The 23757-nt window shown below is 40.9% G+C and overlaps 1 protein-coding gene across 6 annotated transcripts in view; it reads left to right on the plus strand.

The window, feature by feature from the left end:
- The window catches only part of EXD3 (exonuclease 3'-5' domain containing 3), a 429786-nt gene that overhangs the window by 322869 nt on the left and 83160 nt on the right, over positions 1-23757 (plus strand). The window contains exon 20 of one of the 6 annotated variants that reach the window (XM_072633119.1): positions 11276-16354. The exons of the other annotated variants lie outside the window; for them this stretch is intronic. Within the exon in view, the coding sequence (XP_072489220.1) occupies positions 11276-11377 (102 nt within the window). The 3' untranslated portion in view covers positions 11378-16354. Of the gene's footprint in view, positions 1-11275; positions 16355-23757 lie in introns of those variants that run through there. 6 annotated transcript variants of the gene reach the window in all.

Below are 23757 nucleotides of genomic sequence, written 5' to 3' on the forward strand. Positions count from 1 at the left end.
TATTTTCCTACCTTGACCCATGCTTCAGCCTTCCCAACAAAGAGGGAGTATGGTAACAGTGATGTCCCTATGCAGTCCCCTTCCTCTGCTCTGCAGGTGCAAGGAGTTTCTGAGAGAAACAGTGTGTGTCTGTCTAGAGAGCAGCTCAAGCTCTTGGGGAGGAAGGCCATGAGTAAACATTGGTACCCTGGGGTCAGCCACTGGGAAATCCAGCAAGAAGCTGCTATCAACTGTGGTCTCAGATCTCCTAGCATTTCCTCTTCTCCCAGATGCTGGCTTCCGGCCAGTCCAAATACTCACCCCTGGACTCAGGCGGTCTGTGCAACTGACCTCACCAGTTCTCTCCTGTGCATTTCACTCCTGACCTCATTGGTGGTGCAGAAGATGAGAGATGCTCAGGGGAGGTAACTGGAATTGTGCTCATCTGCTGCTGAGAAGTCAAATTGTGGGGCATAATGGGGAAGGAGAGAAATTTTCCCAGTGATTCCATATTCATGTATGTAGACCAAATCTAACAAGTTGAGTTTTAATATAGATAAATATAAGTTCCTCTAATTTTAAAAAAAAAAACAACCACCATAGGTTGAAGGAGCCCTGGATTAATAGGAATTTATGCAAAAAATAACAATAATAATAGCTGACATCTTTTTATCACTGTTAGGTTTACAAAATACATTATGCACATTAACTCATTTAATCTTCACATCATCCCTGTGTAGTAGAAACTGCAGGTATCTTATAGATGAGGAAACTGAGGTTCAGAGAGGTTAAAGGACTTGTCTGCAGTTGTACAGTAAGGACATGTCAAAAGGGAGATCCACACCTAGATATCTGCCAGTGCAGAATTTTAATTGATTTCGAGCTTAATATGAATCTGCAGTGTGACGTGGCTGCTTAAAAAAAGGTAATGAAATTGTAGGCTCTGTCAGACTACTGTTGGAAAGTAATGCTTCCATCCTCCCAAGTACTATCCCTTCATTTCTGTGGATCTCTGAATGTAGAAAAGATGTCTGCTATCTCTTTTTCCCAGCCATGCTCTCCTCTCCCTAGCATCTCATTGGGAGCTCCCTGAGTAGATCTGAAAGCACTTTGGAGGGGTGGTCACAGGGCAGAGAATGTGAATGTTGTAGGCTGATGATTTGTTAGCTGTGTTCCCCTCTCAGTAGCCTTAGTTTGATCCATAGGGTTATTTTTCTTCATCAGTTGTAATTTTTTCCCTAGAGAAGATACTGTCCTATTCTGCCAGTCTTCTCTCTTTCTCCTCTGACCAGTGCTCTGAGACATCTCTCCTGGGACATCCCATCTCCCCATCCCATCTCTCCAGGGAGCAGCAAGCAGCTGCACCAGGGTATTTGGCTGCTTGCCAGTTAGATTAGAGCATTTAGTCACCAGGATCCTCCAGCTCACAAAACCACAGGTTTAATTGGTTGCACAGAGTGGGTGTCTAGTGGTTTCACCGGAGATGAAATCAGTCAAAATGTGGGAGCCCAGATCTTCATAAAATCTCCCATCTGTATTTCTTCTGGATTGGGCATGGCTGAACTGTGGTGGAGGAAAAATGCAGGCCACTGTAGGGAAACCCTGAATATTCTATCAGCAGTGGAGGGACCCACAACTTAGCCCATCATGTCAGTGCCCTATAAATAGAGATAAAAGAATCTGCCCTTTTGTGACATCCATGACCAGAAAGCAAGGCAGCTCAGGGTGGAGACCCTGGGCTGCTGGCATTACTGTGAATGGAAGTGGGATCCTGTTTGTGCCAAAGAGGAACCTCTAGTGAGTCATTCTTCAGGAATGAAATCTTTTGGCTTCTGTGGAAACATCACTTTGATCTTGATTCTCAAAGATTCTTTTTTCCCAGTTTGGTTGACTGCCTCCCTTCTGTTTTACACCCAAGGCTTATCTACCTCTCACTTTGCACCTCATAGAGTGTATTTTGTCTCCCCTCTTGGGGATCAGTTGACTTTGGCCCAGGTATACTTGGACCCTCTTCCTTCCTTCCCTCTTCACTTTCCTCCTTGTGTTTTGAGCCATGTCAAGATTCAGTGTATTTGGCTTTAGGTCATCTCCTGCAGAGGTTGTCCATTTGATACCCCTTCCCTCAGAAAGCTCCGTCTCTGCAGAAGTGAGGTCTGAAGCCCAGGGCTGATTCATATCTTTACACAGGAGCTATGCTCCCAGACAGAGTCTTTCCATGCCTCTTCCTCTCCCCTCCCCCTGCCAATAATGCCCCTGAGTGGCAGGAAGGAGCAAGTCTGGAAACCCTCAAAACCTCAGAAGGATCCCTGACTGGGGTGGGGTAAGATCAGGTCTTTATTGGCATTCCCAGTATCCAGCACAGGATCATGCATATGGCAGGTTCTTAGTATTTCCTGAATGCATTCATTTAGGCTCTTGCCTCCTACTAGACCTTTTCAAGAAGATTCCTGGCAAGACTGGACTGAGTGAGGAAGTCTCTCCCACCCCCGGAAGCTTCCCTAGGAAGGGCAGAGGTGGCTGATGGAATCTTGGCTTCTCCACTTCTTAGTGGGATGATTTGGAATGAGGCTCCTAACTTCTTTAACTTAACAAACAAGTATAATAAGTTTTTTCTACATCCTCTCTAGGGTTGTTGCCAAGAAAGTGTTTTGTAGAATATAAGCTTTTGGAGGGCTGTTTTTGTCCTTTTCTTCCCAGCACCTGGAAGGATCCCTTGCAGGGAGGTAGGCACTTAGTAAATGTTGGTCGAATTGAGGTGAGTTTGTCTTAAATCCTTAAGGCACCACCTCAGTGTCCTCTAGCCTTCTTGCCTGCTCAACTCACCTGCCCTACCAGCAAGACAACATCCCAAAAGGAAAGAAACAGAACTGTAGGAGCAAGGTGGGACCTTCCAGCCACCAGGGCCCAGTGTCAGCCTCCCTGTTCTGAGCTTGCTACCTCTAACTAAGCCTTACTCCTTGATTCCAGGGCTTACCAAGAGATCAAGTAGAATAACTTACCCCTGATTCCCTCTCCACCCACTCCTCTGCCTTGAACTCTTCTAGACTGGAATCTAGGAATCCCATTCAAGTTCCCCACTTAAAACTTCTGGATTCCCCTATACTGAGCTCCAGGGGAAGGGGGAGACCAATCAGAGAAGAGACCCAGTCAGGAGACTGGACAAGGAGGTGGCTGTTTGTGAAAATCATTGTTCTCTGTTGTGTGTTAAAGAGCAGATAGCTGCTGTCTGGATGGTCCTCCACCTCTCAAGTGCCTGTAAAATCATTGTCTCCCTAACTGCATCCCAAGAAAATGGCCAGTCCATCTCCAGGCACTGTAAAAGATTGTTTCAGTCTACTCCTTTTTGAATAGCCTGACACCAAGGAGATAATTGCTCTTTGGATAAGATCCCAGGAGAGAAAATGACTGTTCCCTTTATCAGGCCTTTCTCCATGGACCTGGTGCCCACAAGATAGCTCTGTCCATCCAGCAGGGGCCTCTGAGGAGCATTTAAACAGTTCATTAGTAAGAAGCCTCCATTAATGTGGGAGAACTGAGGCAGAAAATGTGAAAGGGAGTAGGTGCTTGTAGGCTTCCCACAGATTGCTCTCCCAGAGGGCTGCAAGACTGCGCTTTGCAGTCTCTTCCCCTCCCCCACAGACTACAGGCCCCATCACCCCAGCTGGCCCTAGGTCATAGTCCAGATTGACTCTCTCAGTAGGCTGGAATTGGTGGTCTGCTCCAAATAACATGGGCAGAACTGTCAGACCAGTCCACTTCCATGCCAACTCCGGAGTCGTCCACGCCAAGTTAACAGCTGGGAATGGGAGGCATGGGGTTTGAGAGGGAAACACCAGAGCAATCCCTTTAGGAAACAAAAATTCCATCTCATGGGCGATCAGCTCCAAGCATGTCTGAATTTACAGCTTGGAACAACTCTGGCCTCTTTCAGAAGACAGCTGAGGCTGTGGAGGAATAAAGTAGGAGGGGAGGGACCTAGTCGAAGGCCAGAGTGAGGCCAGTTTGGGATACTTAGCTTGGAAGCAGATTAATAATATGATAGCCAAGCTTGGCCACGAGAGGAGGGAGGAGCTGTGTGCTTGGCACACGGGAGGCACTTTCAGACCTGAGAAGGAATCAGTACATGTCTTCTCAATCAAGGCCAGTTCGCTCCAACAGTGATGGCATGGAGCAGGTACTCTGCTCAGCATGGCTTATTGAATGGATGAAATGGCATATCACTGTTAGAATTTCCAGGAAAGGTTTAGAAGAGAGAAAAAACTGTGTCCCCTACCCCCCACCCATAGCCACTCACTTCTAGGTGGGCAGAATAGTATGGTGGAAAGAGGTCTGGATTTGAAATCAAGAGACCTAGGTTGAACTCTCTAAGACTTTTTCCTCCTGTGCCAAAAAGATATGATAACACACCTCCTAGGATTTTTGTCAAGAAAGTGCTATATAAAATTGAACGATTTTTTTGTTATTAACAAAGCAGCACAGGGAATATGGTTCAATGGAAAGAGAATTGTTGAGTCAGAAGGCCTGGATTCAAATCCCAGTTCTGTCGCTTACTACCTATGTGACACCTTGGAGAAATCACTTAACCTCACTGGGCCTGCTCCTTGATCTGTGAAATGAGTGAGGTAGGCAGGATGACCTCGAAAGACCCTCTTAGCTCTAAATCTGTAATTCTATTATCTTGTGATGTTATTATAGTATATTAATCATCATTTTAAAGTTCTGTACAAAATATATGAAGCCTAAGGGGATGTTAAAAAAAGGAGATCATAGGATGGAGTTCATCCTGAAATAGAGAGGCTTAGATTTAGGGCTGGACGATGATCTGATACATTTTCCTTATTTTCCTGAAAAGGAAACAGGCCCAGGGAGAGGAATTGATTGATCCAAGGTCACATCGGTAATAAGAGACAGAACTAGGTTTCCAACCCTGATCCTCTACCTCCAGGTCACCACTTTTCTATTACACTACACTCAGAGTTCTACCCCAGCAGACTTCTACAAATGTCTCAAATGACAGCTCCTTTTGTTATTAGGCAAGGCAACATATAATATAATGGGAAGAATGCCAGACTTGAAGTCAGGACACTTGGGTTCAAATCCAGGCTTTGAAATGTGCTAGCATTGTGGCCTTAAGCAAGCCTTTAACCTCTCTAATTCAGTGGCTAGCACTGAATAATGTTTGCACTTAATGTTTATTGATTGACTAGATGTTTTGAAGAAAATACTTTCAAACTTTAAATGCCACATAGCTAATAACAGCCTGCATAAACACTTTAAAGTTTCTAAAGCACTTTACAAGAATTATATCTAGCCCTGGTAGGAAGGTGCCATTATTATCCTCATTTAACAAATGAGGAAACTGAGGCTCAAAGAGGTTAAGTGACTTGCCCAGTCAGTTACCAGTTACTTGTCAGCTGGTAAGTATCTGAGGCTGGATTTTAACTCAGGTCTTCCTGCTTCTAGGCCCAGTGCTGTATCCACTGTTTTGCCTAGCTAAATGCATGACTATTAGAGTTTGAAGCAGCTCTCTGTCTAGAGACCTTGGAAATAAACCAGAAAGATCTTAAATATAAGTTAAGAAAATCCAACATGAAGATATGAATACTCCTACAGCTACCTTCATGCCTTTGTTATTTCTGGTGACAGACTTTCCAGCCTGAGAATCAAGGCTTGAAGTATATTTCTTTAAGTCTCAATCAACTAGTATATGTCTCTGAGGTGGTCAGTTTCCTCCAAATGGTAAGGTGTGTCCACCCACTCTAAGATACCCCTGTCTTGGAATCTTTCACCATAGTATCCCAGGGCTCCCATCCCCCTCCTTGAGATCTGAGGGACTAGAGATTGAAATGAAGGATTGCTGCAAAGCCAACACTGTGCACCAAGTTGGACTTGTTCTGCCCCAGCGTGTAGAGCCACTGGCCAAGTAGCCCCAGGGGCACTGGGAGGGCATGGTTTTCCTCCCTTCTTCATTTTCCCTGGAAATTTTGTCTGTTATTCTTAGGGTAGCTGACATGGGGTCATCCTTCAGCAGAGAAATGAAATCCTGGAAAACTGGGACCCCAGAGCTGCCTCCTGTTATATATATAAATGGAATGGAAAATTATTTCAAATACAAAGTGCGCTGCCCTCTGAGAATGTTCTCACAGAACGACTCCTGGGATTTTTTTGACTCCTTGCGGGGGGAGCTCTCTCATTGGTGAAAGCTTCCCAGCCAATGAGTGTTCCATGTGCCTAGGCTAGCCCTGACAGTGAGAATCTGCTCCCTGCAGATACTTGAGAGGTGCACAGAGAAGACAGTCAGAGAGCTGTTCTTACCTATTGAGCTGACCCAAAGCTTAGATTTATCTTCAGTGGTAAGGAATAGCACTGAACAGCTTTTTCTTATCCTGTCCTCAGATACTGACAGCATTGATTTTTGAGATGACTAGTCACAATTAGGAAACCATCTTCAGTCAAAGAACAGAGTTGTTTCCCAAAGTGCTGAGAAATACAGCCACATGTCCATAGAGGAAATGAAACTATAAACTTGGTCTTGCTAATAGCAGACTTGAATCTTCAGAAGAAGGCAGGCCAGACTAGCAAGGAATCTATTACACACACACACACACACACACACACACACACACACACACACACGCATATCACACACATACATGCATATCACACACATACACATATCACACACATCACACATACATACACATCACACATATCACACACATGCACACATATCACATATGCAAACACACATCACACACAAACACACGCATATCATGTGCACACGTGCGCATGTGTGCACACAGTTATTTCACTGCTTCTCTGCCAATAGTGATGTTGGTAACTATGACCATGGATGTGTTTGGTAAAGTTTAGTGTGTTGTATCTTTTACACCCCACCCCACCTCATTCCTGGTTTTTGGTTTTTGGGGGTTTTTTTCAGTTTTAATTGATGCCTTTTTTTTGTTGTTTTAACATCCTCATAGTATCCCTGACCCACCCACCACACACCCCCAGCCCACTCAGTGTTCTACTCTAAAGCTACCTACACCATCTATAACGCTCTCTGGAGTACTTATTCCATAGGAAACAAACTTGCTTTCATCTTAAATCTTTTTCATTCCTTCCAACTTCTGGCTCTCACTAAGAACTGATGCCTCTAGATGATGCAGTCTCAGTGGCCACCCTTTGCAGCTCTCAGAATTTTGATAGAGTTTATGTAATTCAGCTCTACCACTCAGTCAAAATCCTAGTAACTGTTGATTAGCTGATTCCCTTTCCTTCCTCAATGACTGTAGTACCTACCTGGCTCAAAATTTTTTTCTCCTTCCCAACTCCTGCCCTCATTCTCAGGGACTTGAGCATATGTATTGATTCTCCCTCAAGTACCCTAACCACTGAGTTCCTTAACCTACTCACTTTTCATGAGCTACTTCTCTACCATACCTCAACCATACATAAAGATGGTCATGATCTTGCCATCTCCCACAAATGTACCACTTTCATTTTCAAAAATTCCAAAATCCCTCTATCTGACCATAATCTATTGGATTTCTTCCCTCTGTCTTTACTTACCAAACCTTCAACTCTTGACCCTTTAGTTCTCTTCCAGGCCATCATCCCTACACTAGCCACTCTATTTTTCATCTTGACCCCTTGATGAACTAGTTCAACTCAATATTGCCCCTTTCCCCTTGAGTGCCTGTCCCCTTTTCATATTTCTGATTGAGCCCTACCAATCCTCATCAGCCTTGGATCACTCCCACCATCCATTGCCTTCACTCCTATATTCATGCTGTTCAACAAAGGTAGAGAAAGTCACACAACCATTCTGATTTATTTTACACAGTGTCATCTGGACCCTCATTGCTACTAGGCTATCCTACTATATTTCCCTTATCAATTCACTATCCCACTCTCCACAGCAGAGTTCCCGTGGCTCCCTTCCCCCATCCTCTCAGTGGAGAACCTTGCCTCATATCTTAAATTTAAAATTGGGTCCATTTACTATGAGCTCCCCCTTCTCTTTTCTTAAACTCATTTCATTCATGTGGCTTCTGTCACTCTCTCTTCCTTTACTCCTGTCTTACAGGAAGAGATGGTTTTACTTTTCACTGTGATTAATCTCTGTACTTGCACAAGCAATCCTATTCCATCCCATCTCCTCCAGTAGTTTGCTCCATCTGTCACTTATTTTCAGTCTCTGCCTGTCTACTGGCTTCTTCTCTACTACCTACAAACATACCTATGTCTCCCCTGCCCCATCCTCAAAAAATCCTCACATAATCCTTCCATCCCCACTATCTTCCTATATTTTTTCTGCCCTTTGTGGCTAAACTTCTTTTAAAAGCCATCTACAATAGACACCTCTACTTTCTCTCCTCTTACCCTATTCTTAATTGCTTATAATCCATCTTCCAGCCTTATCATTCCACTGAGACTGCTGTCTCCAAAGTTACCAGTGATCTCTTAATTGACAAATTCAATGACCTTTTCTCCATCCTTGTTCTCTTTGACCTATCTGCAAACTTTGGCACCATTGATCACCCTCTTTTTGATATTCTCTTCTTGCTAGGTTTTTGGGATACCACTCTCTTTCTGGTTCTTTTCCAGATCTATCCTTCTCTATCTTCTTTGCTAGATCCTCATCCAGATTCCCACTCTCTAAACTATAGGTGTCCCATGAGATTCTGTCCTGGGCTTTTTTCTCTTCTTCCTCTATACTACTTCATTTGATGAGCTCATCAGCTCTGATGGATTGAATTACCATCTCTATGTTAATGATTCACATATCTAGCCTTCCTGCCTCAATCTTACCTCCAGGCTGTCATCTCCAGCTGCCTGTAGGACATGTCAACTGGATGTCCAGTAGACATCTTAAACTCAATATGTCCAAAATGGAATTCATTATCTTTCCCCCTAAAATCTCCCATCTTCCCTATTACTGTCAAGGGCAATGCCATCCTCTCAGTCCCTCAGGCTCACAATCTAGGAGTCATCCTGCATTCCTCACTATCTCTTACTCCTCTGTATCCAATCTATTGTTGCCAAGGGCTGTTGATTCCACTTCCACAGAATTTCTTCAAATATGCCCCCTTCTCCCCTCTGATACTGCCACCACTTTAGTGCAGGGCCCTCATCATCTCATACTTGAACAATTTCATTAGCCTGCTCTTAGGTTCGCCTGCCTCAAGTCTCTCCCCACTGTAGTCTGTCCTCTATTCAGCCACTAAAATGGTTTTCTAAAGTCCAGTCATATCACATATACCTCTCTCTCTCTCTCTCTCTCTCTCTCTCTCTCTCTCTCTCTCTCTCTCTCTCTCTCTCTCTCCCCCTCTCCCCCTCTCCCCCTCCCTCCCTCCCTCTCTCTCTCTCTCTCTCTCTCTCTCTCTCTCTCTCTCTCTCTCTCTCTCTCTCTCTCTCTCTCTCCCTCTCTCTCTCTCTCCCTCTCTCCCCCTCCCTCCCTCCCTCTCTCTCTCTCTCTGTCTCTCTCTCTTTCTGTGTCTCTCTCTGTCTCTCTCTCAGTAAACTCCAGTGGCTCCCTAACAACTCCAGAACCAAATAAAAAATCCTCTGACATTCAAAGCCCTTCATAACCTAGCTCTCTCCTACCTTTCTAGTCTTCTTGCACCATATACCGCAACACATATTCTTTGATCTAGTGACAATGGCCTGTTGGCTATTTCACAAACAAGACACTCTATCTCTCTGCTCCAGGCATTCTGTCTTCTCAATTCTGACTACCAACCTCCTTGGCTTCCTTTAGCTCCCAACTAAAATCCTACCTTCTGAAGAAAGCCTCTTTAAATCCCTCTTAATTCTACTGGCTCGCCTCTTAATTATTTCCTATTTATCCTGTATATTGCTTATTTGTACATATTAGTTTGTCTTTCTCATTTGATTGTGAGTTCTTGGAGAGCAGGGACTGTCTTTTGTCTGTCTTTGTATCCCTAACACTTAACCCAGTGCCTGGTATAGTAAGTGCTTACTAAATGTTTACTGACTGACTGGCTATAGAGCACTACACTAAATAATAAAGGAGATACAGTGATTAAACATGACAAGGTTTCTGCCCAGTGTTAGTATAGTAATTGTGTTACTGCAATCAGAATGGCTTGCCAGAAAGGACAGAAGATGAAGAGGCACTAACTGATTTAGTAAACACTGGGCAGGATATCTGAAGACCTTTGAGCACTCCTCTAGGGCTAGATGATATCCCAGTTCAGAGGTCTGATATTATTGTAGTTAGTGAAGTTCAAGGCTCTTAGTAACCACTTCTTAACCTTAAAATGTTTTCTGAATACATTTGTACCTTAGTACTTTGATAGAGACATGATTTCCTCTATGTACTGCTAGGTACATTGTTTAAACAAGGCAATTCAATATCCACCATTTCCTGCGGCCCCCCCCCCCCCCAATCCTGGTTCATCCTTTGTGACTTCCAAACATGTACTTTCATAAATTCTTCATAGAGAAATTAGCTAAAAGTCTTCCTCTGGATTTGGGGGGGAGGGATTTTGAAGGTCCCAGTACAGCACTTTTGGTATACATCTGTTATTCCTCACTTATGACTAGACCACCTCCTTTTCTGTTCATACATTACTTTGACATCTTTTAGGTTACTTCTTATACAAAAGTCATTGTTAAATGTTATGATATAATTACTCTAGCATGCATTTTTCTATTGCCTTTTTAGTCACACACAATTTTAAGTTTTTACAGCTCTCATGATGTTCCAAAATCAGCAACTAAAGAGTATCTCACTAAGATGAAAGATGAAGAGGTTATTTAATGTGTTTTTTTAGTGGACCCATATAGTTTGATGTCACGTACATTAACAGATTAATAGGGTATCTTGGTTTGACTCTCTTTTTAATTTTGAAGTCATACTTAAGTTTATTAAGAGTTAATAAAGGAAGGGCAGGTCCAAGTAGTAGAGAAAAGGTAAGAACTCATCTGAACTCTTCTCAAAACCCCTCTGAACACCTTTAAATAATGCCATAAAATAATTCCTGAATCCACAGAACCCACAAAAGGATGGGATGAAATAATTTTCTAGCCAATGACAACTTTAGCAGGTTAGCAGGAAAGGTCTGTCACACTTGGGTGAGAGTGGAACATAGTCTAGCACAGGCCCAGCCCCAGCAAATCAGGAGCAGACCTTGAGAACACTGAATCAAGAGCAGCAGTGGCTACTTCCAGAGCTCTCAGCCCACAGACAGTAAGAGGTTCAAGAGGAGATTAGACGGGCCTCTTTGCTAGCACTGAAACAGTATTCTGTTGCCTTGCCTTTACTCAGATCCAGGCCAGAATCCTGGGTGACAATCCTAGGGAAAAGAGGAGCAGAGCGTATGGCTACAGTGGAGCGGGGACCTTCATCAGAGTTCCAGAGCAGAAATGAGTGCTTCTGGTCACTCACGGACCAGAGTACAGGCCAAGAAAGTAGTAAACACACTTCTCCTCAGATCATAACATGTTGGAAGAACTGAAAACTTAGAGGTCCCTAGAAATATCTTTGAAAATAGCTGCAAAAAACCCTGACATTTGGGATGGTGCTCCTTCCACCATGGAAGCAGAGCACTGTTTTAAGAGAGTTAAAAGTCAAGATATAGGATGGGAAAAGGAACAAACAGCAGAAAAAAACTCAGACCATAGAAAGTTACTATGGTGACAAGGAGGATCAAAATACACACTCAGAAGATAACGAAGTCAAAGCTTTTATATCCAAAGCCTACAAGAAAAAATATAAATTGATCTTGGACCATGGAAGAGCTCAAAAAAGATTTTGAAAATCAGGTAGAAGAGGTAGAGAAAAAAATCAGGAATAGAAATGAGAGTGATGCAAGAAAATCATGAAAAAAGTTAGCATCTTGGTAAAGGAGACACAAAAATTGCTGAAGAAAATAACACCTTAAAAAACAGACTAGGCCAAATGGTAAAATTGATACAAAAAGCCAATGAGGAGAAGAATGCCTCAAAAAATAGAACCAGGCAAATGGAAAAAGAGGCACAAAAATTCAGTAAAGAAAAAAATTCCTTAAAAAGTAAAATTGGCCAAGTGGAAAAGGAGGTACAAAAGTTCACTGAAGAAAACAATTTCCTTAAAAATAATAATTGAGCAAATGGAAGCTAATAAGCAAAAGAATGAAAAAATAGAAGATAATGTGAAATATCTCCTTGGAAAAACAACTGACCTGGAAAATAGATGCAGGAGAGACAATTTAAAAATTATTGGGCTATCTGAAAGCCATGAAAAGAGCCTAGACACTATCTTTCAAGAAATTATCAGGGAAAACTGCTCTAATATCTTAGAACCAGAGGGTAAAATAGACATTGAAAGAATCCTCCTATCACTTCCTGAAAGAGATCCCAAAATGAAAATTCCCAGGAATATTATAGTCAAATCCCAGAGCTCCCAGGACAAGGAGAAAATATTGCAAGCAGCAAGAAAGAAAAAGTTCAGATATCATGAAGCCACATTCAGGATAACACAAGACTAAGCAACTTCTACTTTAAAGGATTGGAGGGCTTAGAATATGCTATTCCAGAAGGCAAAGGAGCTAGGATTACAAGAATCACCTTTCCAGCAAATCTGAGTATAATCCTTCAGGGGAAGAAATGGACATTCACTGGAATAGAGGACTTTCAAGCATTCTTGATGAAAAGATCAGAGCTGACTAGAAAATTTGACTTTCAAATACAAGACTCAAGAGAAGCATTTAAAAAGTTAAACAGGAAAGGGAAATCATAAGAGACTTACTAAGGTTAAACTATTTATTTACATTCCTACATGGGAAGATGATATTTGTAACTCTGAAGAACTTTCTCATTATTAGGGTAGTTAAGAGTATATATAGACAGAGGGCACAAGTGTGAGTTGAATATGAAGGAATGACATCTAAAAAAATAAAATTAAGGGGTGACAGAGGAATGTACTGGGAGAAAAGGAGAGGTAAACTGAGGTAAATTATCTCACATAAAAGAGGCAATAAAAAGCTTTTACAGTGGAGAGGAAGAGGGGGGAAGGTGAGAGGGAATGAGTGAACCTTATTCTTATCATTATTGACTCAAAGAGAAAATAGCATACACACTTAATTGGGTATAGAAATCTATCTTACCCTATAGGAAAGTAGGAGGTAAAGGAATAAGGGAAGGGATGGTGATAGGAGGGAGGACAGATTGTGGGAGGGGATAGTCAGAATCAAAACACTTTTGAGGAGGGATAGGGTGAAAGGAGAGAGAATAGAATAAATGGGGGGCATAGAATGGACGCAATAGTAACTGTAAAAAAAATTTTGAAGCAAGTTTCTCTGAAAGCCTCATTTCTCAATAAACATATAGGGAACTGAGTCAAATTTATAAAAATAAGAGTCATTCCCCAATTGGTAAATAATCAAAGGATATGAACAGTTTTCAGATGAAGTAATCAAAGTTATCTATAGCCATATGAAAAAATGATCTAGCTCACTATTGATTGGAGAAATGCAGCTTAAAACAATTCTGAGGTACTACCTCATACCTATTAGATTGGCTAATAGGACAGAAAAGAAAAATGACAAATTATGGAGGGGATATGGGGAAAATGAGTCATTAATGCATTGTTGGTGGAGTTGTGAACTGATTCAACCATTCTGTAGAGCAATTTGGAACTATGCCCAAGAGAATCACTAGGTCTGTATTCCGAAAGAGATAAAATCGAAAAGGAAAAGGACCTATATGTACAAAAATATTTATAGCAGCTCTTTTCTGGTAATTGTTCAGAATTGGAAATTGAGCTGATGCCCATCAGTTGGGGAATGACTGAACAAATTATGGTATGTGATTATATGATTATGATGGAATTTTATTGTGCTTTAAGAAATCGTGAGCAGGAGGGGCAGAGCCAAGATGGTGGAGTAGAAAGATGCATATATTCTAGCGCTTCCCCCACAGCCCACAAAATACCTGTAAAAATGACTCTCAACAAAGTCTAGAGCAGCAGAAACCACAGAACAACGGAGAGAAAGAGGTTTCCAGCCAAAGGTAACCTGGAAGGTTGACAGGAAAGGTCTATCTCACAGGACACTGAGCTGAGTGGAGCACAGCCCTGGCCATGCGGCACTGAGAGGAACAGGACCTAAACAGACCTCCAAGCAGAGTTGCTAGCAGGGAAGGTCCCAGATACCTCAACCCACAAGCAACAAAGAAAGCTCCAAAGGTCAGGGGGGAGGGCTTTCCCAGCTGGGCAAGAGGAAATGGGGGTTTCTCCAGCAATAGCCCCAGGCGATGGCAGAGGCCATGACAGTAGACTGTAGGCAGCTATGGAGGGAAGCAACCTGGATCCATTGTTCAGGCAGCTCAGCTTAAAGCCTCTGGTGGTAGGGAGCAGCTGATCTAAACCCCAGCCCTGAGTGACCACCCTGCCCCACTCAAAGCCCAGGGGAACTGAGCAGCTGAGTCTAATCTCTTGACAAAGGATTCAGAAGTCAAGTAACTGGCTGGGAAAATGCCCAAAAAAGGGGAAAAAAAATAAGACTATAGAAGGTTGCTTTCTAGGTGAACAGGTTTCTCCTCACATCTTTTCAGATGAGAAAGAACAAGGCTTACTATCACAAGAAGTTAAGACCCCTGCCTCCATGGCCTCCAAAGTGAACTTAAACCGGACTCAGGCAATAGAAAAGCTTGAAAAGTGAGTTAACAGCTTGCTGAAGAAGAACCAAAAAATGCTGAGGAAAATAACACTTTTAAAAAGAACTCAATTGGAAAAAGAAGTCCAAAAAGCCAATGAGGAGAAGGAGGCATTAAAAAGCAGAATTAGCCAAATGGAGGAGAAGGTTCAAAAGCTCACTGAACAAAATAGTTCTCTGAAAGAGAGAATTGAGTTCAGGGAAATGAATGACTATGAGATAAACCAAGCAATTAGAAAACAAAACCAAAAGTTTGAAAAAAATAGAAGATAATGTGAAACATCTCATTGGAAAAACAACTGACCTGGAAAATAGATCCAGGAGAGACAATTTAAAAATTATGGGACTACCTGTGATCAAAAAAAGAGCCTAGACATTATCTTCCATGAAATTATCAAGGAAAACTGTCCTGATGTTTTAGAACCAGAGGTCAAAATAAATATTGAAAGAATCCGCCAATCACCTCCTAAAAGAGACCCGAAAAGAGAAACTCCTAGGAATATTGTGGCCAAATTTCGGAGTTCCAAGGTCAAGGAAAAAATACTGCAAGCAGCTAGAAAGAAACAATTCAAGTATTGTGGAAATCCAATCAGGATAACCCAGGATCTGGCAGCTTCTACATTAAAGAATCAAAGGGCTTGGAATAGGATATTCCAGAAGTCAAAGGAACTGGGATTAAAACCAAGAATCACCTACCCAGCAAAACTGAGTATAATACTTCAAGGGAATAAATGATTATTCAGTGATATAGAAGACTTTCAAGCATTCATGTTGAAAAGACCAGAACTGTATAGAAAATTTGACTTTCAAACACAAGAATCAAGAGAAGCTTGAAAAGGTAAACAGGAAAGAGAAATCATAAAAGACTTTCTAAAGCTGAACTGTTTACATTCCCACATGGAAAGAAAATATTTATAACTCTTGAGACTTTTCTCAGTATTTGGGTAGGTGGAGGGATTGTACACACACACACACACACACACACACACACACACACACACACACATACACACACATAAACAGAGAGTACAGGCTGTGTTGAATCAGAAGAGATGATATCCACAAAAAGAAGAGATAAAATAAAAATATAGTGGTGAGGGAGGAAAATACTGGGAGGAGAAAGGGAGAAATGGAATGGGGCAGGCTATAACCCATAAAAGAGATAAAGAAAAATCTTGTTCAATGGAGGAGAAAAGGGAGAAGGGGGAAAAGTAAAGCTACTCTTTCCACATATGGCTTAAGGAGGGAATAACATGCTCAATAAATTTGGTATGAAAATCTATCTCATACTAAGGAAAGTAGGGGAGGAGGGGACAAGTGAGGTGAGGGGAATGATAATAGGGAGGGCAAATGGGAGAAGGGAGTAACTAGAAATAAACACTTTTGGGAAGGGACACAGTCAAATGAGGGAATAAAAAAATAAGGGGGGGATAGAGTAGGATAGAGGGCGATATAGTTAGCATTACACAGCATGATTATGATGGAAGTCTTTTGCAAAATGACACATATATAGCCTGTATTGAATTGCTTACCTTCTCAATGAGGATGGGGAGGGAAGAAGGGAGGGAGAGAAAGAAGGTGGAATTCAAAGTATTAGAAACGAATGTTGAGAATTATTATTGCATATAACCAGGAAATAAGAAACACAGGTAATGGGGTATAGAAATTTATCTTGCCCTACAAGAAAAGAGAGAAGATGAGAATAAGGGAAGGGTGGGGTGTGGTAGAAGGGAGGGCTCATTGAGAGAAGGGGTAATCAAAATGCAAGGTACTAGGGGGTGGGGGTAGGGGAGAGATGGGGAGAAAAATTGGACATGTTACAAAGTGATGTAAAAACAATTAGTATTAAAACAACTGACTGAATTAATTACTGAGACTGAATCAGAGACATCTTTAGTTGGGGAAATGAATTTTAGTCTAAGTCTCCTAGAGGCAGGTAACTTTGGGTAAAATTTGGCATTGATGGAAAAGTTAAGGTTTTAATGGTAAATGTGATTTTATGATTATTATTTAAGCAGGAACTAGAACAGGTATAGAAAGGCATGTAAGTCACTTAAGACTTGCCTCAAAAGATGTTCCTTAGCCAATGTGAAATTATAGTCATATCTGAAACCTGATTGTTGGAAGTTGCTATTTTAAGATGCTATGGGACTATTAAGTGATTGTTCTTCTGAGTCTAACTCCAGGTATAGATAGCAACAAAGGCAGTCAGAGCCTCCAATTCATGATGCCAATAAGCCTGTGAGATGTTGGTATGAACTGAAAAAGATGATCTCATGGGAAGGGTGGGAGAGCAGCTGTTCAGCTTGGGTTAAGGTAGGATTCTCCTGACTCAATTTCTCCACTGACACTGGCAGACTCTAAGCCTCACTGAATGCAAGTTGACAATCTACTCCTGCCTGAAACTGACATAAAGTTGGAGAGATATTGTTTCCCTTCAATGTCCCTACTCTTAGTGGCAATTTCCTATAGTCAAAAGGTTTGTAAGCTTAATACCAGATCTATTAAATTATAGATTGTTGGTAGGGGAACATCCGAGGTCAAGTCTAAAATTAAGCTATTAGGTTAGGAATTTAGATCAATAACAATAAGTTAGGGTCCTTTAATTCTTAGTAATAGTATGGAGACAGTTAGGTCAAGGGCTTATGAAGTTAGCATACATAGTTTTTATTTGTGTCTCAGTTGGTCAATGTTAAAAAAAAAAATCTATTTGTGGTCTATATTGTAAATGCTTTAAAAGAGGTATCACCTGACCAAAAGCTGGAATTGTATTATGTGATATGAACTGTGTTAAAAGATGAAAAATAAAAAAATAAGAAAAAAAAAGAAATGGTAAGCAGGATGCTCTCAGAAAAATCTGGAAAAACTTACATGAGCTGATGCAAAGTGAAATGTACTGTGTACAGAGTAACAGCAATATTGTAAGATGATCAGCTGTGAATGACTTAGCTATTCTCAGGAATACAGTGATCTAAGACAGCTCTGAAGAACTTATGATGAAAAATGCTTTCCCAGACAAAGAAACAATGGTTTCTGAATACAGATTTAAGCATACTTTTTTTACTTTCTTTATTCTTCTTGAGATATTGTTGTTGGGTTTTTGGTTTGGGGTTTTTTTTTTCTGTGTTTTCTTTCATAGCATGACTAATATGGAAATGTTTTGCAAGATTACACATGTATAACCTATGTAAAATTACTTGCCTTCCCAATGGGGGGAAGGGAAAGAATTTGGAAATCAAAGTTTTGAAAACAAATGTTAAAAATTGCTTTTATATGTAAATGGGGAAAAATAAAATACTAAATTTTTAAATCAAAAAAAGGCTAATATTGTTGTTGAAAAGATGGAGTTTTGTATCAGGGACAAATCTGAGATCACTGAAAGGGGTACATAATTTCCCAAATACCAATCCATCCCCTCACTTCTTCCTGTTCAATTCTAAGCTCACTTCATTGTCCACCTGTAGTACCTGTCCAAGATAGTTGTAGTAATGAAATAACTCAGATACCTGCTTTAGTCGATATCATTTCATAATCTAGGCAATATTTAGTTTTTATCCACTTTTTCTTACTGTTTTTTTAAATTTGTATTGTTTTCCTAATTTCTAATGAATGACTGTTGATCTCATCGAAGAGACCTTGTATTATTTCATATTCTACCAGCCCTTCTGACACAAGCCTGATCTAACTTTTTTTTAACAGAAGGCACTATGTAACTATTGTTGAGAACACCAGCAGCCTCCTAATATAAACTAGATGTTTATGTATTTTATGCAGAGCATGCACTAGAAACATCTGTAAATACAAGAAAACAACATATTGATTGAGGAACAAAAGGAGCATACCAAAATGGTTCAGTGTTATAAAGAACAACTTATTTTGATCTGATAATTATTGAATGAGCTGCCCAAAAGCACTGTAACATTTAAACTGTCTTTGTTCATTCTAGCAAAACCTGCACTACAGATATATAAATTAGTCCTAACTATGTTAAAACCTAAGTAAGTTACAGTATTTGATTTTCACATGAAAAACCATTCCTTTTAAAACATGCAACTAGCATAATGTCAAGAACAGTTGATGTAACAAAGCCCAGGAATGGAGGGGAAAGGATCAGTCATAGTTTTTTGTTTTGTTTGAGCATAAACCCATTATGGCTATGTTTAGCCTTACATCCATTATCATATCTCCTAACTAAAACTTAACTATGACTTCAGAATTAAAAAGGGAGTAGAACCAAGACATTTTGTTAATGTGTATGATGTGTATGACTATACGCTACATGACTCCAATAAAAAACACATTAAGCAGCCTCTTCATCTCTCAGAACTTTCCCCCATGACATCAGAATGTCATTTTATACTCAGTAAGTGTAAAATTATCAACATTTTACAAGGAAAGATAGAGATTGAACTCTTTGAGCTTGAATCTGTTGAGACCATCTTGAGCCAGTGAATGAAGATGATACCTGCAGATGTCTTGGTGTTCCTTTGCCAAAATACATTGGACATGAAAATACCAAAGAGAAGAAAGGCCATGATTAAATATATTAAAGAGACTTGATGGCATAATGAAATTAAAGCTAAATGGAAAGAGCACATTTAAATCAACTAACACTTGTCTTAACATACATTTTAGTATACAAAATAGACCAGAAGAGATTTGGAAAGTATCCTAATGAAAACTCACACGATATTAATATAACACAGGGATCATCCCCGTAAGACAGCTTAAAAAAAAAAAAAAGACTACTTCTTGTCTAGATAGGAGGAAAAGCTTAATATACATTCTTAAGGAGCATGAAAAACAGGTCAAAAACCTACAGAAATGTTTTTGAAACAAAGAAACATCACTTCACTAACTGTTCTCTCCAAATTACTATTGCTATCTTAATTAAGACAAATTCAATGACATTCACTCATCCTTCTTGACTCCCCTGCAGCCCTCAACACTGTCCATCACCCTCTTCTCTTTCATTCTCTCTTCTTTCTAGGTTTTCAGGTTATTATTTCTCTCTTGCTTCTCAACCTGTCTATATAACCACTTCTTCTCAGTTTCCTTTATGGTTCTTCATCCAGGTCATTCCCAGTAATCATAAATGTCCCACAGGGTTCTGTCCTGTATCTTCTTCTCCCTCTAGACTATTTCCCTTGGTCTCATCAACTCCCTTGAATTCAGTTATCATCTCTGTGCCTTTGACTCTCAAATCTATCCTAACCCTTCCACTGACCCTCCAGTCTCACATCTCCCAATTATCTATTAAATATCTCAAACTGACTGTTCCATAGACATGTTAAACTCAACATGATCAAAATTGAATTCATTATCCCCCCCCCCTTCCCAGATTCTCCCCTCTTCTTAACTTCTCTATTACTATTGAGAGTGTCAACATCTTTCAGTCATCTAGGCTCCCAATGTAGGTATCATCATCTACTTCTCTCTCTCATTCACTCCATATATCCAACCTGTTGTCAAGACCTATTGATTTCATCTTTGCAACATCTCTCACATATATCCCCTTCTCTCCTCTGAAATGCCACCACAAGGCTGCAGGCCCTCATCGTCTCACCCCTGGACTACTACCATAGTTTGCTGGTAGGTCTACCTGCCTCAACTCTTTCCCCACTCTAGTTTATCCTCCACTCAGCTGTCAAAGTGATCTTTCTGAAGCTCAAGTCTGACTATATCACCCCCTGATATTGAATAAATTCCAGTGGCTCCCTGTCACCTCCAGGATCAAATATAAAATCCTCTGCTTGCCTTGTAAAACACTTCATAACCTAGCCCCTCCTCCACCTTTCCGATCTTCCTGTCCTTTATATTGCCCTCCCCCACAACATCTTCTTGGATCCAATGACATTGGCCTTCTTGGCCACATAAGGCACTCCATCTTCCAGCTCTGGGCATTTTCACTGGTTATCTCTCATACCTGGAATGCTGCCCTCCTTATCTCAGCCTATTGGCTTTCCTGGCTTTCTTTAAGTCCCCACTAAAATCTCACTTTCAACAAGGAGCTGTTCCCAAACCCCATTAATTCTAGTGTCTTCCCTTTGTTGATTATTTCCAGTTTAACTTATATACACCTTGTTTGTACATAGTTGTTTGCATATTGCTTCCTCAATTAGACTGTGAGCTCCCTGAGAACAGGACTATCTTTTGCCTTCCTTTGTATCCTAAGTACTTAGTATAGTGCTCAGCAAATAGTAGGTGCTCAATAAATGTTTACTGACAGACTGACAGCAGTATAGCCTAATAATATGTATATACCATTGGATTTGTTGAATGGAACTAAAAATGGTTTGCCTCCAGGTGAAATGAAAAATAAGGAAAAAAGAAAAGGAAAGGATAAAATTCATTTGTCCTGAGTGGCACTGGTGTTCAACTGAGGAGATTTTCTTTGATGCTACAGAGGATAATTGATCAGGATGACTGGAGATGGCCCAGGATGTAGTGGGAGACCTTGGCCTTTTAAGCTAAGGTCTTTTCAAATGCTCAGTTTGAGTGAGACAATGCCCATTCCACGAACAGGCCTCTCTAAGAAGTGAAACAATGGATGGCCCCTTTAATGAATTAAAAAATAAATAAAAAATCAGACTGGGAGGGGAAGACCCTCAGGGTTGCTGGCCAAAATAGAAATAGTTACTATTTACATTCACTCTGACCCAGGAGGGCCCACCATCAAGTGCTGCTTGGGCAAGGACCTATTATTGTCCAGTCCCTGCAATCCAGAGTAAATTTGGCTTAAGGCTTGGTCTTTGAGAGAGAAATCTAGCCAGTAAAGCCCAAATTAACTAGGTAGTTTTCAGCCATCAAAAATTTCTCTTCCTTTGGGCAGAACACACTCAGGTAAAGGGACAGGAGAGGAGGGGAGGAGCTGAGTTGCCTAACTGGAACTGGCCAGCTGAGTCCTCAGGCAGCTCAGACTACTCACAGGTTGTGGTTTGTCCTTCATTCTAGAAGAGAACCACAGCATCACCTCATCTGATGTGGAGCAGTAACTTTCCCAGTGTCATACTTCTAGAAAGCATATGGAGCACGATTTGAACCAAGGTCCTCCTACCTCCAAGGCCTTTCTTTTTTCTGCCATACCATGGTGTTGCTTAGTTTTTCTAATCCACCTGTATAGTAGCCTATAGAATATTAACTATAAAAGAACAATAACAGGAGACTGTTTCTATATGAATTCCACTGAAAAGATAAAAATAAAAGAATTAATAATAATGATTATGATGAAGAAATATTTCAAGAACCAAACCAGAGCTGAAGTTTTCCTTTCTTCCATTCTTCAGCCCAGTTAATAAATATTTCAGACCCTATTGATGCCTAGTAGTTGAAAGCTTTATAAGCTCTATCTTCCTCACCCACTGCCTTGTATACTTCTTTTCCACAATTCCATCTCTAGACCCCCAAACCTTCTAGTGTTTCAGCCAATCTGGTCCAGCTAATCCTACAGGAACCCTCTTCCATTAATTAAGCCTCCCTTTGTAACAAGAGAGTTTTCTAGAGACTTAGTAACCTGATAAGGCCATATGCAAAGAGAAGAGCTGATAAACTAGAACATGACATGATTGTGGGCAATGAAAACCCCAAAGTGTCTGTCTTTGCCTCTGAGTCAAGAGGAGTGGAGCCTGTCTCTGAGAGTCACCACTGGAAAGGTTGTTTTTCCCTAGAGAAGTTAAACTTAGCTTCCACTTTGTTTTCCTTCTCTGTTATTTTGGTGATATTCTCCAGTGGGAAATATACTTAGTTTGCAAAGGATTCCCATCAGCAAAATGAGGCTGGAATCCTGTTGGTTTATTGGGCAGTGGTGTCAAACTTAAATAGGGATCCCTGCTGTGGCATAGTGACTTAAAAAAACACAAATTAACATTAAGAGTTGTGTTGTGTTTTTACTTATTTTATTAAACATTCTCAATTACTTTTTAGTCTGGTTTGGCAGGGGAGTTTTGCGGGCTGTGAGTTTGACACCTCTGAATTAGGAGATAATAAAGGTGACTGAGGTGGGATGGAGCGAGATAAAAAGAAAGGAAGAAGGGAGGAGGAAGGCAGAAAAAAATCAGGGTGCTATGTTAAACCAAGTTCAAGTCTTTGGGCTAAAAACATTTACTTTTATCCTTCACATACAATAGTCTGGATAACTTAACTAATTAAGCCTTTCTGGTCTTTTGGTGCTGAGGCAGCATGGTTACTGAGAACCACAGCTCTCTCCTCCACCCAGAGTTCCTAGACCATAGCAGGGCCATTCTGTCTTCCCTAATAATGCTTTAAAAGCCTTCTCAGGTCTGAATTTCATAATCTCCCAAAGAGATACCTATTTTTTCCAAGAGGGGGAATAGGAGTCTTTCTAAAGGCCCAAGCCTGACTGTTGATGGCTGATAGCATCATGTCAAATTGAATTACTCATTTTTCTTTGCACCCCAGAAAAAAAAGGCATTGGTACAAACTCTAAATTTCCCAACAAATTAATGTCACTCGATAAGTGTTTGTTGAACTCTGTGCTCAATCCTGTGCTGAAGACTGTGGTGGAGACAGAAGAAGCACAATTACTAGTGATCTCTGAATTGTCAGATCCAATGTACTTTTCTTAATCTGCCTTCTTGACCCCTCTTTGACAGTTGATCACCCTCTTCTCCTTGATACTTTCTTCTCTCTGAGTTTTCATGACTCTGCTCTCTTCTTGTTCTTGTTCTCTTACTGCTTATCCAACCACTCCTCATTCTTCTTTGCTGGATCATCATCCAGGTTGTGTCCGCCAACCATGGCGGTCCCCCAGGGCTCCATCCTGGACCGTCTTCCCTTCTTCCTCTATACTGTTTCCCTTACTGATCTCATCAGCTTCAATTATCATCTCTTTGCAGATTATTCTCATATTTGTTTATCTACCCCTAATCTTTCTACTGACCTCCAGTCTCTCCAGTCTTCTCTACTCATCTCCAGCTACCTATTAGACATCTCAAACTGGCTCTCCAGTAAACATCTTAAGTTCAAATTCTCGCCGCTTTAGAACTTCCCTCACCATCCTTCTAGTTATTCAGACTCCCAACATAAGCATCATTCTCAACTCCTCACTCTCACTGCCCATATTTGTCACCAAGTTCTGTTGATTCTGTCTTCACAA

The sequence above is a fragment of the Notamacropus eugenii genome, chromosome 1, assembly GCF_028372415.1.
Source record: "Notamacropus eugenii isolate mMacEug1 chromosome 1, mMacEug1.pri_v2, whole genome shotgun sequence".
Taxonomy (NCBI): domain Eukaryota; kingdom Metazoa; phylum Chordata; class Mammalia; order Diprotodontia; family Macropodidae; genus Notamacropus; species Notamacropus eugenii.